The 16,466-nt window shown below is 46.1% G+C and overlaps 1 protein-coding gene across 16 annotated transcripts in view; it reads left to right on the top strand.

Moving 5' to 3' along the window:
- The first annotated feature begins 1,178 nt into the window (after positions 1-1,178).
- RBFOX2 (RNA binding fox-1 homolog 2) overlaps positions 1,179-16,466 on the top strand; it is a 248,305-nt gene continuing 233,017 nt past the window's right edge. For 4 of the 16 annotated variants that reach the window (XM_090272521.1, XM_090272518.1, XM_090272522.1 and 1 more), the window contains exon 1: positions 1,181-1,806. In XM_090272521.1, the coding sequence (XP_090128647.1) occupies positions 1,615-1,806 (192 nt within the window). In that variant the 5' untranslated portion in view covers positions 1,181-1,614. Of the gene's footprint in view, positions 1,807-16,466 lie in introns of all 16 variants that reach the window. The other 12 variants (XM_090272520.1, XM_090272528.1, XM_090272529.1 and 9 more) reach the window with 6 other exon arrangements.

Consider the following 16,466-nt stretch of genomic DNA (forward strand, 5'->3'; position numbering starts at 1 on the left):
GAGTCAATACAGCTTGGCTTCAGGTGCGCCGCAGGAGTTGCCGGTGTTGACTACAACGTCAAACCGCCTTAGGGACTCCGGCTCCGGATTTTCTGTCGGGGTTTACTCCCTTAGCCTTTCCCCTGAAGAGGTATGCCGCAAGGCAGCGGAGGTTTTTTGGAGTCAGAGTTTTCCTTCTCTGATGTGCCCTGACTGGAAGATCGAACCAGCGACACTTAGCTCGCAGGCCGACGCTCAATCCACTGAGCCAAACCAGCCAGGGTATCCTATAAGGTACAGGGCACAATATGGAACCCAGAGAAAATAGATGCCCTTTTGGTCTTTACAGTCTGTTAGGAGAAAGAAGGTATTGCACAAATATCTCTAACTGTACGAAGTTGATAAGAAAGTGTTACACTGCAGCAAGGTATACAGAAAGAGAATTTGATCTAGTGTCCTGAGACCTGGAGCTGCCTGTTTTTACCTGCAGAACTTAAGCAAGCTTCACGTTCATCATCAGTGTTAAGTCGTTCCTGGTATGTGCTCTGCCTATACCATCAGCCTCAAAACGGATCTGTGAGCTCATTGTGCAAACTGTAAAGCTCTTACAAGTACGTCAGGTATTATTAAGATGATCAGAAATGTGATAATAATAATTATGATGATTAGAGTGAAAGCTCTACTCTACTTGGGGAGAGCCATGAAATGGTGACTTCATTCCCCGATCTTCCAACTGTAGATCTCTACTCTTCTGCGGACCGGGAGCAGGCAAAGGCGCCCCCTCCCACAGAGTGCCCTTCCCTCTCCTGGAACCAACCACGCCCTTGGGCCTCCCAAACTCCGCCTGCCCTAGGCTCTGGCCCCTCCCCCAAGGAAGCAGACTCCTCCCCCTCCGCACTGGCTGGAATTCCAGTCGCGCTGGTCCTCCAGTACAATCCCTCGCCGGTACCGGAGATCCCCGAACTTTCCCGATCTCTTCCCGGCCTCCTTCGGGCGCCCGGAACGGAGGAGACGGAGATTGCCGAGGGGTGTTGGCCCCGCCCCTCCGCCGGCTCGGTTGCCACCACCGCCCTCTCCGCCCCACCCCTGCCACAGCCTCCTGCGCGGGACGGAGTTCCAGATCCCGGTCCCTCCCTCCTTCTTTCTTTCTCCCCGCCTTCCCGGTGCTGCCACTGTGGCGGGTCGGAGGATCCCGGCCAGTCAGCTCGTTCCTGCTTCGAGCCCCTCCTCCCCACAAATAAACACCCCTCCCCACGCCTCGGGAGCCCGGACCGCCCCCTTCCTCCCTTGGCCCGGCGTGTTGTGAGGGACTGTGAGGGAGAGGGCGCGAGTCGGCGGGCGAGCTCCGTGAGTGCGAGAGGCGGGGCGCGCGGCAGTCGGGCCGGGGGTTGCGTGTGCCCGTGGGGGTGCGAAGGAGTGCGCGTCGGGACCCGCCAGTCGCCCCGCGCCGAGAACCTAAGGAACGACGACCGCCAGTCGCCGAGGGGCGCTGGGCCCGCGCGCGCGCACGCACGCACGCACGCGGGGGCGGGGGCAGGCGCGCACCCGCCTGTCGCGACTGTCGGGGCAGAGGCCCAGGGGGAGGTGGCCTGTCGCGGGTCGCCCGGCTCCCGGAGGCGAGGGGGGCGCGGGCGGATGGCGGAAGGCGCCCAGCCGCAGCAGCCGCTTCAGCTCGGGCCCGGCGCCGCTGCCCGGGGGATGAAGCGGGAGTCGGAGCTGGAGCTGCCGGTGCCCGGAGGGGGTGGAGACGGAGCCGAGCCCGGCCTGAGCAAGCGGCCGCGCACCGAGGAGGCGGCGGCCACCGACGACGACGGCGGCGGGATGCAGGTGACCGCGCGGGACGGGTGCCCCGTTACGGCGGGGGTACGGCGCGGGGCCGGGAGGGCTGCCCGGGGCTCCCGGGGCTTGGGGCGGGGAGGACTCCAGGGATCCTGGCTTGGAAGTGGGAGGGGGCCGTTTGGGGCCTGGTTGAAAGGTGGGGCGCGCTCCGGCTTGGAGGCGAAGTGTGCAGGAGGACCCTGATGCGCTCACGAGGGTCCTGATTTCGGAGGGGAAGAGGGACCATGACGCGTGGATAGGTTTTGTGGGGAAATCGAACATGGTCGAGATGGGTTCCATTTCTTCAAACCCTTCCTTAGCTCCTTGGGGTGAAGTGGAAGCCAGGAGATCCTGGGACTGCTGCCCAGAGAGCCCCTGGACTGAGTCGAGGACGAGGGGACAGTGGTGGGAGCCCCCCTCTGAAGAAATGCCTTTCTGGCCGCCCTCACGCGCACACACGGGGACGTGGAAGGGGTGTGGCACATAAAGGAGGGAGTGAAAGCGAGAAAACTCCTCGAGAGCCCAAAGGGGATGTGGCTTCGGTTGTGGGCTCCCTCAGTGACACCAGGGGTGTGAGAAGTGCACGGAGTTCGGTTAGGGCTGTGGGGACAGCGTGCTGCTCAGGCACATTAACTTTGCGGAGCTTGCTGATGGGTCTGAAGAGACCCCAGGACGTGTCCCTCCTGAACTTGGCCAGTTGCCTCGTACACAGCCGGGGCATCGACTAGCTCCTTACTGTGCTGCGATCTAGAAGAAAGTTTATTTATAGGGCCCTTAGGAGACTGGCTTCCGAGCTGGTGGAGTTGGGCGGGGAACGGGCAGTTGGAGCTGTGATGCCCTCTGACTTTGTGATTTGAGGAAGAACGTGAAATCTTTGCAGGTTTTAGGATTGGTTCTCTGTTCAGTAAATGGTGGCTGTGCGGCCATGTGTGTTGGGGGCTCAGCTACCAGCAACTGTTTACACATCTGTCCGGTTCTCTAAGAATCATGGAATGTTAGGGGGACCCGCGACGTCTTTTCCAGGGGTTCTTAACCTAGATAGGCTTGGAAGGTTTTTAGGCAGAACAGTTTACGTGCAGTCTTTTGGTGGGCAAGAGTTAAGTTTTTTGTTTTTTTTTTCCCTTGTTGGAGTGGATTCAAGTCCCCAAATGTTTTAACCACCTCATTTTCTAGATGGGGAATCGAGAGTCCAAAGAGGGCTGGTGACTTGCCTAAGGCCACCACCCAGTTAGCGGTAGTAAAACTAAAACTGAGAGCCTAGTCTTCTAATTCCCACTCCTGTGCTCTCTCCATTACACATCACTCTTGGAAATCTGCGCATTGCCAAAGACTTCCTGTGCTCCGCTCCTGCTTTTCCAGGCTCTGCCCGACTTCCTGTGTCAGAGATGGAGCCGTGCTCAGGCCCGGCCTGTTTGCTGTGTGCCTGTCATGGAGCCGTGCTCAGGCCTGGCATGTTTGTGTCTCACGGAGCCGTGTTCAGGCCTGGCATGTTTGTGTCTCACGGAGCCGTGCTCAGGCCTGGCATGTTTGTGTCTCATGGAGCCGTGCTCAGGCCTGGCATGTTTGTGTCTCATGGAGCCGTGCTCAGGCCTGGCATGTTTGTGTCTCATGGAGCCGTGCTCAGGCCTGGCATGTTAGCTGTGTGCCTGTCACGGAGCCGTGCTCACGCCTGACATGTTTGTGTCTCACGGAGCTGTGCTCAGGCCTGACATGTTAGCTGTGTGCCTGTCCTGGAGCCGTGCTCAGGCCTAGCATGTTAGCTGTGTGCCTGTCATGGAGCCGTGCTCATGCCTCGCATGTTTGTCTCTCATGGAGCTGTGCTCAGGCCTGGCCTGTTTGCTCTGTGCCTCCTGGTCTTCTTTGCAGAGGCGACACTGTTACTTTTGTTGGTTTGGGTAAAGTGATCCTCTTCGTGTTTATTTTTGAATTCTTTCGTTTGCCTGTTTTTATTCTCCATTAGATCTCTGTCAAGCAGAGGGATTGTGAGAAGTAAGAGCTTGGGGCTTTGGAAAATATAATATAGAGGAATATGGGGAGACTTCAGGTGAGGTGGGTTAATGTTGGACGGTAAGGAGGGAAGGTTGGATGTTGGCGCTGAGGAGCGTGTTCTGCTTCGCGTGTGCATGTGTCTGTGTATGTCGGTACTCATTTACTGTTTCTGTCAGTCATAGTTACAGTGAGACTCCTCTCTCCCTCCTGGGGCCCATTATTTGCTGGTTGCCTTCAAATTGGCTAGGATAGTAGTATTTGGAAGTGGAGCGGTGCATAGGGACTTTGGGCTATTCAGAGGAAGGAGTGGATTAGGTCCTTTGGGTACAAATGGGCAAATTAGAATTATCCCACAGAGAATCTTTTTTTCATTCCCTGTATTTGTGTATGTTTATTTTTCACTCTGTGCAGTTTTATTGTTGTAGTTCCAACATACCATGTCACACAGGTATTCATATCATTATTCATTGGTCTGCTGACTTCAGCTAGCTGCGTGGTTCTGAGGACATCCCTTTTGGGGCTTCTATGTACTTCGTTGTAAAATAAAGTGTTTCTACAAGATGATTTCTAAGTTACCTTCTAAATAATATGTCGGGTTCTCTGATCGTAAGGTACTTGGTGCTTGCAATGTAGGTGGGGAGACAACGTGGGTGAAAAGTTGATCAAAGTTTATATATAAATGATTTATATATAAATAAGTTCAGAGGAACAGGAGTAGCAATACCATAGGGCAGATGCATGTCAAAAGGTATTGCATAATTTAGAGCCAAAGCATGCAGGTTATTTGTGCCACTGGGTCCAGAGGATGGAGATGGTCATTCCTGCTGAAATGGTCAAGGAAGGCTTTATGGGGATGTTGGAATTTAAGATCTAATTGGGAGTGAAAGAGAAATAATGTTCATGAAAAGATAAAATTTAAGCCTATGTGACCTACACCTCTAGGATGTTCTTGTATCATTCTGCGAATAATTACAGAATATTTAATATTCATTTAATGTTTATTGTGCAACTGCTATGTGCTAGGCCCAGTTTTAGAGCCTAGGAGGTTTGGTGGTGAACTAAAGACTGTGCCCTCATGGAACACATATTCTAATCGAAAGAGACAGACAGGAAAGAAACCAATAGCTATTAGGTGGTGGTAAGCGCTAAAAAGCAAAATAAAGTGGGTTAAAGGGATAGAGAGTGATGGAGAAGAGGGTCAGGGAAGCCCTCTTTGATACGTGACCTTTGAATGGAGTGAGGGAATGGGCCTTTCACATATTTGGGGGAAGAGGGCTCAGGTAGAGGAACTATGGGTACCGAGGCAGTTGCACCTTCAGAAGCTGGGGCACCGACTGCCTCTCCCATGTCCTGGGGTAGAGACTGGCGTAGCTGGAGCAGAAAGAACAGGGGTTTGGAGCCTCAGGAGAGGATGTCAGCAGTGTGGAGATGTCTGTAGGCCGCATGTAAACATACACTTTAAAAATCCTAGGGTAGCTGAACTTTTTTGTAGATGGGCTTATTTTGTTTTCACTTACTTATTTTTAGGAAAACACAAATTTATTATCTTACAGTTCTGGAGACCAGACTTCCAAAGTGAATCTCACTCATCTCAAATTAAGGTGTCAGCAGGCTGGTTGCTCCTAGGGACTCCAGGGGAGAATCCATTCTTTGCCTCTTCCAGGGTCTCAAGGCTGCCCGCATCCCTCGGCTCCTTGGCCGGTGGCTGTATCACTCCAATCTCTGCTTCCATAGTAACATGGCCTTCTCTCTCTATATGACTTTGTCTTAAAGCATGTGGGTTTTTTTTTTTTTTTTTCCAGCTTAACACAAATAGAATTTTTCTGAGGTCATATAGCTCCTTCAGGGAGGCCTCCTGACAGTTTAGTTCACAATAGTCACAGCCTCCTCTTGGCCCCTTTATATTGATGCTTAATTTTGCATCATATGTGTTGTTCCTTAATTGTGTGGTTATTGTTGTTCCCCTAGTGAGACTAAGCTTCTAGGAGATAGGAATGCTATATTTTTTGTATTTATTCTTTTAAAAAAAATTGATTCTAGAGATGGGGGAAGAGAGGGAGAAAGAGGAGAGAAACACTGATTGTTTGCCTTTTGCACACGTCCCAACTAGGAACTGAACCAGAAACCCAGGCATGTTCCCTGACTGGGAATGGAACTGGTGACTTTTTGGTTTGCAGGGTGACGCCCAACCAACTGAGCCAACGGGCCAGGGCTCTTTGTATTTATTCTTAATACCTAATGCTTTTGGGTACATGGTAAGTGCTCAATGCCTGTTAAGTTGAAGTTGAAATTTACCTTTCTTACAAATAATTAAGGGATAGAAAAAAATGAAATTCAGGGGTGAAAGTACCTTAATGAAATTCCCCAATCTTTTGAGTGTCAAAAGAGTAATCCTTTTTTTACAGAAGGAAGTTATTTACTGGGGTTAATTTCCCAAGACTGCTTGTGAAATGGAGCTGTACCTCTAAGCTGCAGATTCCAAAGCTGAGTGCTGCTGAGTTACAGCCACTAAGCTTTTGGAGTAAATCATTACTTCCCAAAGTGGACCATAGCAAATGCGAGGGAGTCTGTGGTACTTAGGTTGTAATCCTTGGGCTCACAAAGGGACCGAGGAAAGGTCGGTCCTTTCAAGGGCAGGATCCTACAGCTTTGTGTGGGTGGAAGAGGAGTCAGCACAAGCCTGGAAATAGTATAGAAACAGAACCCTGAACCATGGAGCAGGAGGGAGGAGACAAATTCAACTTGTAAACTGGAATACAGTTGGAGAAATGAAGTTGGTTGTTAAAGAGGGTACTTGGCAGTATTGTACTCTAACCTGGCGGAAGGTTAACTCTAGATTTCAGAGGTTCATTTCACTTTATGCAAGTCTGATATGTATGAAAATTGGGCTTCCTAAAACTTACTGGTGAATGAATCCTTATGGTCATCTGTTCCAGTGAGTAAAAACAATTTAACAAAAGTTCAATTTTTGTGCAGCTTTCCAGGAACTTAGCTGCTGTGTAAGACAAGGTGCACCTTGATCATTACTTACAGCTTTCAGCAAAATTCTTTTTTTAAAAAAAGATTTATTTATTTTTAGAGAGAGGGGAAGGTAGGGAGAAAGAGACAGAGAAACATTGGTGTGAGAAACAAATATTGATCGTTGTCTCTTGTACGTACCCTGACCGGGGATTTAACCACAACCCAGGCATGTGCCCTGACCGGGAATCGAACCAGCTACCTTCCACTTTGCAGAATGACGCCCAGCCAAGTGAGCCACATTGGTCAGGCTCGCAAAATTCTTGATAGCAGTGAAATGTTGGCATGTGATTACGATGTGGCCAACTAACTGCTTCAGACCACAGACCATAAATCCAGTTTAGCGTAGTGGGTTCGGCAGTTCATACTAGTTGTCAATTCTAGTAATGGGAAAACTTTTATCTGGTCTCAGGGATAGGGCTGCAGGTAGCCTGTAATTGCTATGTGGATGCTGTTTTTCTTGAAATAGTTTTTTCCCGTTTTCTTGTTTCTGTTTTGTTCTCCTCCTAGGTGAATACATCTTTGGATTCTCATTTGGGCATTTGGTGCTGAAACTAAGCATGGTGCTATCATTTGAATAGTTATAAAAGTGATGTGCTTTCCTTCCGAGTAATAATCATGAACACTCTCACTAAAATTGTTGTTTCATCTCTACTTTTCTTAGTCTGCTTGGGTTGCCGTAACAAAATACCATAGATTGGGTGGCTTAAACAACAGAAATTTACTACTCACAGTTCTGGAAACTGGAAGTCCAAGATCAAGGTGCGGCAGACTCATTGTCTGGTGAGGGTTGTCTTCCTGGCCTATAGACAGCTGCCTTCTTGCTGTGTGCTCACATGGCCTTTCCTTGGGGTGAGATCCTGGGGAGGAAGAGAAAGGTATAGCTCTTCCTCTTCTATAAGGGCACTAACCTAGTCCTATCCTTATAATGTAATCTAAGGCTAATTACCTCCCAAAGGCCTCACCTCCAAATACCATCTCATTGTGGGCTAGGGTTTCAATGTATTAATTTTGGGGGAACCCAGACATTCAGCCCCATAACACTACTGGAGTGGTAAATAGTATTGCAGATGCAGAAACTGAGGGACAGTCACATAGAAATGGCTAATTTTTTAAAAGCCTCACAAAGAAGACTGCGAATAAAAAACTGGAAATGTCTTTGAGGAGGAGAAATTCAGATCGAACTGAATTCAAAGTGACCCAAGAAATTAGCCTGAGTTGAATTTGTCTCCCAACTCTCTTGCCCATTTTCTAGCTACCTTGTCGTTTTTTCCTCTATCATACTGACGTGTGAATAAACAGACGTTAATTTAAGATTTAACTTTCATTTTTGACATAAAGCAGACTGGTGTGGACAGGCCTCAGGATTACATACTGTGGAGAACGAAATTCACCATACCACTTAGTATAAACAAGAATGTTACTGTAGTGAATTACTAGTTTGACATCTTTCAGGCTGTCAGTTTGATGGCATGGTTTAATTATAGAAACAATAAAGACGGTCATTTTCGTGAGTGGATTTGTTTGAATTTTAGTTGCTATGCATTTATAAAGCATAGTAAACGTCTTTATTCTGGGGCAGATGGGCACTTCCTTCAAAGACAAGGGAAGAGCATCAGAGATGATGGAAAGGAAGTGGTGGTAGTAATTGGAGCATGAGCAAACAGATGGAGTGAGGGATGGCGGCTGCATTTGGTGTTTTAGGCGGCCCCTAGGAGTATTGGGTTTCTTATTCTTCTCCCCTACAGCCCCAATACAAGCAGGCAGCTTACATGGCTAAGGTTTCATTATCTAATCCATCACAGATCAGCTTGAATAAACCCATTGGCTGGCGCTGATCTAGTTAGGGTAATGCAAAGCTGCTTGAGCCAGGATTGGGGCAAATCGGATCAGAACTGCCAAGTGAATCCTGGACATATTTCTGTAGTTTGGGTGGGGAAAGTAGTTTGGGAAATAACTTGGGGGTGGGGGAGGGAGGGAGAACAAGCAGGCTATCAGCCACACATTTTTTCAAATGTTGGCTTAAGGACTCCGAGGGGAAAGTGTGTAGTGGTGGGGGCGGGGACGTTTGCTATATTTCTTTGGAGTAGAGCCAAGTTGCTCTTATTATTTGAGTCTGAACATTTTTTGGTCTCTAATGCTCAGGAATGACCTTTTTTAGTAGCATTTGGAGATTCCAGTTGTGATCACTCTGTTGTGACTTCTTTGAGTGATCCCTTAATCCAAGATGATATAATATGGGTTCCCTCTCAGGTCTTAAAGGGGAGATATCGTTATTATTGCTATTATTATTACCGACCTTAGTATATAATTACATTTGTTATCCATATATACTTGAAGTTTGGTGTAGTGAAGGAAACACTTTCGAATTTCTCATGTTTGGGTTTGAATTCTGACTCCTCCACTTACCAACTGAATGACCTTTGCAGGGCACTTAACATCTGCACTCTTGTTTACACATCTGTGAACTGGGAGAATTAATACATGCTCTGATGAGCTGCTATAATGAATAAGTGAGATTATTTAAAGTGCCTGTCATGGAACCCAGCAGTAAATGTTTATATCTTGCCTCCCTTGTAACGTGCTGTGCAGCACTCGGTGAGTTCCTGCTTACTACTAGGTCAGCACGGAGTGGTTAATGCACTTCCGATGAAGTGCCAGAGTTGGGAACTGCTCAGTACTACAGATGAGCGAGTTAAACTGGGAAACCTAATTTGCTGGTCATCAGGATGGAGAAGGAAAATGGATCTGGTCATGTGGTTGCTCTAGTTAGAGGAAGAGGAGACACAGCTAAGGACTGAAAGGACTACTGAAGAATCACTGCCTGCATCAGGCATGTGGACATTTCATGGGGACCGCGGGTGATGGAAGCACCCTGGCTGTTTGGGGGGTACATGGGTGCAGGAGTTGTGAAAATATTTTCATATTTTATAAGGTTTGTTGGTTAAATATGTTGCATCGCATAGGCGGTACTTTTTGTTCTCATTTTGGTTTGTGGAAATTGAGCTGGGATGCCTTTGTCTCGTGTGGTCTCTTTCCAGTCTCCTTAAACCCACCCTTTCCAGTCTCTTTAAACCCGCCCTCCAGACTATTAACGGAGTCGTTCAACTAAAAAAGCTTAAAATCATTCGATAGCTTGTCTTTGACTTCAGGATAAAGTCCCTTCTTTTGTGGCCTACCTGGTCCTCTGTCCCGACCTCTGCCTGACTTTCTAGCCTTATTCTTTCTATACTCCACCTCTAAGTCCATGCTCAGAGGCTTGGAGTTTCCTGAGCGCACTGCCATGCCGGCTAATTCATACCTCTTGCTTCTGTTCTTCCAACCTGCAGTTCCTACCTCTCATCTCTCTCGTGTGAGGCTCCATCGTAAAGGATCAGCTGGGGTAGCAATTCCTGCTGGATGTCTTTGTGTCGTCTCCCATCCCTCCCACATTTTTGCTGATTTCCAAAACATAATAATGCCCATACCTCTGTTTTAGGACTTCTTAGATTAGCATTTGCTCAAATGTCTGCCCTTGCACTCCTACCCAGACTGAGGTCAAGGGATCCTGTGGGGTTCCGAAGGATTGAGCCCTGTGCCTGGGACTATGGTTCCTGTTGACTTGAACTTCCGCCTTCCTGCGTCTCGGTCGGGGCCTGCAGATGGCTTTACTTGTTTCTCCAGCTTTTCCCTGGGGGGGCCTGGCCCTTGTAGTGCTTTCTAGCTCAAGTGAAGCCTGGGTGTTGTGGCATCTGTGAATAGTACCACATCTTTTCTTTGATTTCGGGTTAAAGGTGAGAGAGCGAGTCTTTGAAAACAGAAGCTGGGGTGGAATTTAACTGCTGAATGTGCCGGGTGGGCATGGCAACCCGATGTTGATTTCCTGTGCTCAGATATTAATGGGGTGCACGTGTGTATGTGTAAAAAGTGCCTTTGTGATGGTGTGGCTAAGGAGAATAGGGGACCCACACAAGCCAGGAGCAATTAGAGCTAAACTGTTCCAGTTCGTTGGAGCCGTCTGTCGGTCCCCCTTCTGCGGTGCTGCTGAGAGCTTCTGGAGCGCTGCGCTGGGCTGTGTCACCGCCGTGAGAGACGCGGCCCGTTTGCTCGGCTGTGGACTTTACCCTTCCCCTTCGCAGTCAGTGAATTGCATAAGCTAATATAGCTTGTTTTTATGGATGCGGGAAAAATAGCAAACAGACATCTCACAAAACACGTGCAATTTCTCAGATTACCCATTGGCTGTGCTTTAGGGGAGGAAGCTTGATGCGCTTCTTTTAGGCCCCAGCTGTGGAGGTAGGTTTGTAAGGGAGTTCCCAGGAATCATCTCCCCCTGGCCCGTGTCCTCCGCCTCCTTCCCTTGCAGCTTCTGGTTTGTGCGCCTGTGTAATTCTCACCTGTTCTCCAGCCTCCAGACGGTCCTTGCTCGCTTAGTAGGGGCCTCATTAAGGGCAAGTGGGTATACTTTGTAGTGCCTCTGTCTTTTCAGATTCGGAATGAATACAGCAGGTTCTGAGGAGGGAATGAAAGAGAGAGACCTGTAATATCACTTCCTTCTGACGTGTCCTGCACATACGTGGCTTCTAGAAATTTCACCTGAGGAGTCAAGACTCAGGCCACGTGATAAACACCACTTTTGAAGTAGATGACAGTTTTGAATTGCCAAATCATAATGGTTGAGTAACTACTTAAAAACCCATTTTCTCAAGGGCGGGAATGGAGTCTTTGAAGTTTAGGCTTCCACATGGGTGTGTTCAACCATAATACTTGGAATTTTTAGGGACCTAAGGCCCCAGATAATACCCTGGTACATGGGATTTTTCCCATGGAGAGGCTGGCTCCTTGGTTTCTCCTTTGCCGAGGAAAAGAGATTTTGCAGTGAGTATTTTATTCCAGGCATGTGGTTTTTGAGGAGGCAAACTGTTTATTTTTCTTTTTGGCTGCATCGATTTTGTTGGATCCTAATCAGGAATATCACAAGCAAAGTGTGATTTATTGGGAGGAATGGGCAGGGGTAGCTGTGGGACCCTCTCGGCTCTGGGGCTCGGGGCGGGGGCAGAAACTTCACTGGCAGAACTAGAGGAGCTGCAGACGTTGTCTAGGGTGCTGTGGGGTTTGGGTGTGAGCTCCAGCCACTGCTTGGGTTGGAACACTCCTGGAACAGAGGCTCCTGGGAAATTCTTCCAAATGCTTTATTTGAGTAGCTTTTTCCTCTGCCAGTTGGAGCGGTTTGGAGGAGGGGATGGTAATTGCTGTCAGCCAGATGATTTCCACAGCAGACCTATATGGATTTCATTTAGGAATTTATTTCAGGGGTGTGTGGCTTGTCCTGCGTCAAGAGGACTTTGGTTCCGTTTTCCTGGAAGTTGGTGGGCTTCTACGAGCCTGCTCTGTTTATCTTGGACTCTTAGGCAGGGAGAAAAGCAGCTGCATAGTTAGCCCTTGTTGCTCGGGGCTTAGTTTCATAGGTCATCCAGTCTTGGGGACTTTTTATACAGTCACAGTTACAGCCTTAAGTTTTCTTTTTCTTTTTTCCCTCCCTCCTGCAGTTCCTTGTGCCACAAAAATTCTGAGGAGAGTAGGTAATAATTTTGGACAGAAAGCAGGAATTGCTTTGCTCCTTCCCCCACTTTCTTACTCAGTGCCCTCCAACCCTTCCCCCAGTCCTTTGCAAAAAGAATCTGCAAATGAGGTTGCTTAGTCTCACTAGCTTGTCCCCTAATCAGTCTGCATATGTCTGTGGCTTTGACAGTTTTCACCTGCTATTTCTTGGTTTCTAGGGGATGGGGTAGTAGCACTGTGTGATTTCAAAGCAAGGACTGGCAAAAGTGGAAGATGCTTTGTGGTGGCTCGCAGCACCCACAAAGCTTAACTCATTGGCTTGCACCTCATACAAGCCTCCAGGAACACTGTCACTGTCAGTGGCTGGCACAATGGGTTTGAGGACTTTGTTTGAACTTCAGGAAGTCTGCACAATGGCTGCCTCTCACAGTTGGCGCTTTGGCAAGGCTTACAGGGAGTTGGTAGTACTTGTTTTGAAAGTATGACTGTGGTCTTAGGCTGGACATCTCTCAGAGAGGCAGAGGCAGACTTGGATAAAGGATGGAGAATAGTGCTCTACAGCTGCCACTTACGCGGTCCGCTGCATAAATGTCTGTTTGCTGTCCTCACAAATTTTATTGCGTGATTTGTATATTGTATTCCTAGTTTGACTCATGACTTTAAATAAGCTGATTTGGCTAATTTTGATATCATCCTTGACTTTGAAGTGATGCTGGTCATATTTAAAGGGTCTGTGTTGGGCTTAGAGGTTGATATTTCTGTTGGCTACCTCCTCGCCATCCCCAGCTGCTGCTCATTGTGCGTTATAGACACATCTTTTGTCCCCCTGCTTTCTATTGTAGGTCTTGAGCTGCTTGTTGTCATACTAGATAGATCTTCTTGCAGCAACATTTTGACTTTGAACTGGCTGTGTTTTACAATGTTTGGAGATCAGTTGGTTATTATTGGCATGGTACAAGCCTTTCAAAAAGGTGCTTTTTAGGGACCATTGGAGATTTTTGTCAGCTGTGTAATAATGCTGGGATTACACATACCCGTGTGTCTGTACGTGCAGTTTTCCGTTTTGCTTACTTTGTATTTTTCTCTCTGAGTAGTTTGGAGTGTTATATTTTACTTTTTAGTCCTGGGAAACCTGTTTGAAGAAACCTTTATATTTGATTTTCTTGAGCTTGATTTTCATTTACCCTTTCTGGATTTTTGCTTCACCATGAATTATTTCCTGCTGTGTTAGTTTTAGGAAAATAGTAAATACTTGTTCAGTTTACAAGTATCTTAGAGTTTGAAGAAACCTGAAAAGTTTGATTGGTCCAGCATTCTGTAATTCAGGGTATTCTTACCTGTTTTCCATTGATTACTCTTTGAGAAATAATAGTTATTCTGCACACACACACAAAAGTGAAATAACTGTGGAAATTAAAGTTAAGCAATATTTTCTTAACTGTTGCAGTTTACTTTTCATAAGCAGATGTTGTGACTCAAAATTCATGAAAAGGTATTTAGTGAAGGGTCTCCCTCTTATCCCTGTTCCCCATCTGCTCTGTGCCCGGTTCACAGAACAAGGACCATTGTTGCTGTTTCTTGCGTTAGTTCTCCTCCATTCTTCTTACACAAACAGTATACTTGCCACTTCTCTTGCCCTTTGTTTTCTTTCACTTACTATATCAGCGGTTGATTTTGGTAAAATGTAACTGGGTCTGTTAACGTTTCTGTTAATGTTTTCATTAATGGTTTCTGTTCCTTTGTGTCATGCTTAGAAAAGCTTTTCCCACCCCAAGATTATACAAAGTAGAATGGGCTTACAAACACGTAAGTTGGAATCCCAGCTTCACCACTGCACAGCTGTGTGATCTTGGTTAAGTTACTTGGTTAAGTAACTAAGCCTCAGGTTCTTACCTTGTAAAAGATGTTATAGGATTAGTGTAGCCCTGGCCAGGTAGCTCTGTTGGTTAGAGCATCAATCCAATATGCCAAGGTAGTGGGTTTGATCCCTGATCTGGGCACATACAAGAAGCAACCAATGAATGCATAAGTAAGTGAAACAGCAAATCACTGTTTTTGTCCCTCTTTCTCTCTTTTGCTTCCTTCCTCCCTCTCTAAAATCAATCAATAAAATAAATAAAAAGGGTTAGTGTAAGAATACAGAGATAAGGTATGTAATGTGTTTAGTTCATGGACTGACATACAGTAGCTGTTCAATATACAGGGTGGGGCAAAAGTAGGTTTACTGTTTGTATGGAAAGATAATTCAATAATAATAATACACGAATAAAATCATATTCACAACTGTAAACCTACTTTTACCCCACCCTGTAGAGTGGCCGCTTTATTATTATTAGCCACTTCTATATTTTTGTACGGTAGTGCTTTTTGAATTCCTTAAAGGCAGGAACAGTCTTTCTGTCTCACTCTTTTTAAGAAATCCTCACCTGAGGACATTTTTTCATTGCTTTTTCGAGAGACGGGGAGAGGGGGAGAGAGAGAGAGAAAGAAACATCAATGTGAGAGAGAAACATTGATTGGTTGCCTCCTGTACGTGCCTTGACCAGGGATCGAACCCACAACCTAGGTATGTGCCCTGACTGGGCATTGAACCTTCACCTTTTTGGAGTGTGGGGTGATGCTCCAACCAGCTGTGCCACACCGGCCAGGGCAAGAACGGTCTTTTAATCTTTGTATCCTTGGCTCCTCCTTCAGTGCCAAGGACATATGATAATAAGAACTCGGTAAATGTTGAAAAAAAATCAACATTTATATAATCTTTAAAAAAAAATCTCAATAATTAATTAATAATTTTTGTTGCTTTTTCCACAGTCACCATCTCTGGATTTAAAGCATGGTGACTAAATTGCACATACTACTCAGTTATTAAATTTATATTATATTTTACAGTTTATAAAATGCTTTGACACAAGTCTTTAATCCCTACAACAACCCTGAAAGAAAGGGAAACTATATCTTTCTAAGTTTTATGACTAGGAAGTCGCAAAGCTGATGATTCTGCCTGGATCTGTGGCTCTTTACCCAGTGAATATGTACTCTCTTATCTTCCCGGCCATATATGTATTTAATATTGAAAACATTTTACCCATCACTTGAAGGCTGGTTTATGTAGAACTCGAAGTCTACAGTGAACCCCAGTTTCTTTAATAGTTTGGATCTAGTGAGTGTTTAGAATTGGGATCTGGCTAAATTTATTGTGTACTTATGTGTGCCAAGCATTGTATTGGGGACGTTATATATTTATCTCACTTTTCTGTTGTTTATATTCAGGGGACTTTAAATGGGATCATTGTAGGCATGGTAGTTTGTTGTCGTTGTGTATTTGTATTTTTGCCTCAGAGTTATTCCATCTCTGATTTGAGCAAAGTATGGATCAATAGTAGGTAACTCAGCGGATTGATAATGGTGATTAGTATGAAATCTTAAGAGCTGGAAGCATCTAGCACTTATCTGGACTACCTCTCTACTTCTGTCAGGTGAAGTAGATAATGTGCTCATTTTAATGGACAAGTTATCTCAGGCTCAGAGAGAGTATGTGAGAGCGAACAATTGGCCTCAGGGCTAAACAGAATCTTTCATTTCTTAGCTTTTTTTAAAAAAAACTATTCTGGTGTGATTTATCTGAGAGTTTTGTGTGTGAAGTTTTATTCCTTTTTTTACATTTCTTTTTAAAGCATATAATATATTCACATGGATATGATTCAAAAGATGCAAAAGATTGAAGAGTAAAAAGTTTCTGCCTTCTGCCAGCTACCTGTGTCTCTCCTTGCTGGTGATCAGTATGGTTAATTATCTGAGTATCCTTCCTGAGATAGTACCTGCATAATATTTTTTCTATCCCCTTTTAAAACCTCAAATGGTAATAGTAATATGCATGCTATTTTTTGGTTTGCTTTTCTGTGTATTGGAGATCACTTTTATATCAGTTTAGATTTTTTTTCTCTATTTGTTAGGTTTTTGGAATTGGGATGGTTCTGTTTTGGTCTACTGAAATAACTGGATCTAAATGTCTCTGGTAAGGATGACTGTGATTAGTACAGGACCTCACAAAGTTTGAGTCCCCGTGTTTTGTTTGTTTGTTTTTTAGAATCATGGAATCACAGGGTAGGAGACCTAATTTG

The sequence above is a fragment of the Furipterus horrens genome, unplaced genomic scaffold (assembly GCF_987537825.1).
Source record: "Furipterus horrens unplaced genomic scaffold, mFurHor1.1.pri manual_scaffold_4, whole genome shotgun sequence".
Lineage (NCBI taxonomy): Eukaryota > Metazoa > Chordata > Mammalia > Chiroptera > Furipteridae > Furipterus > Furipterus horrens.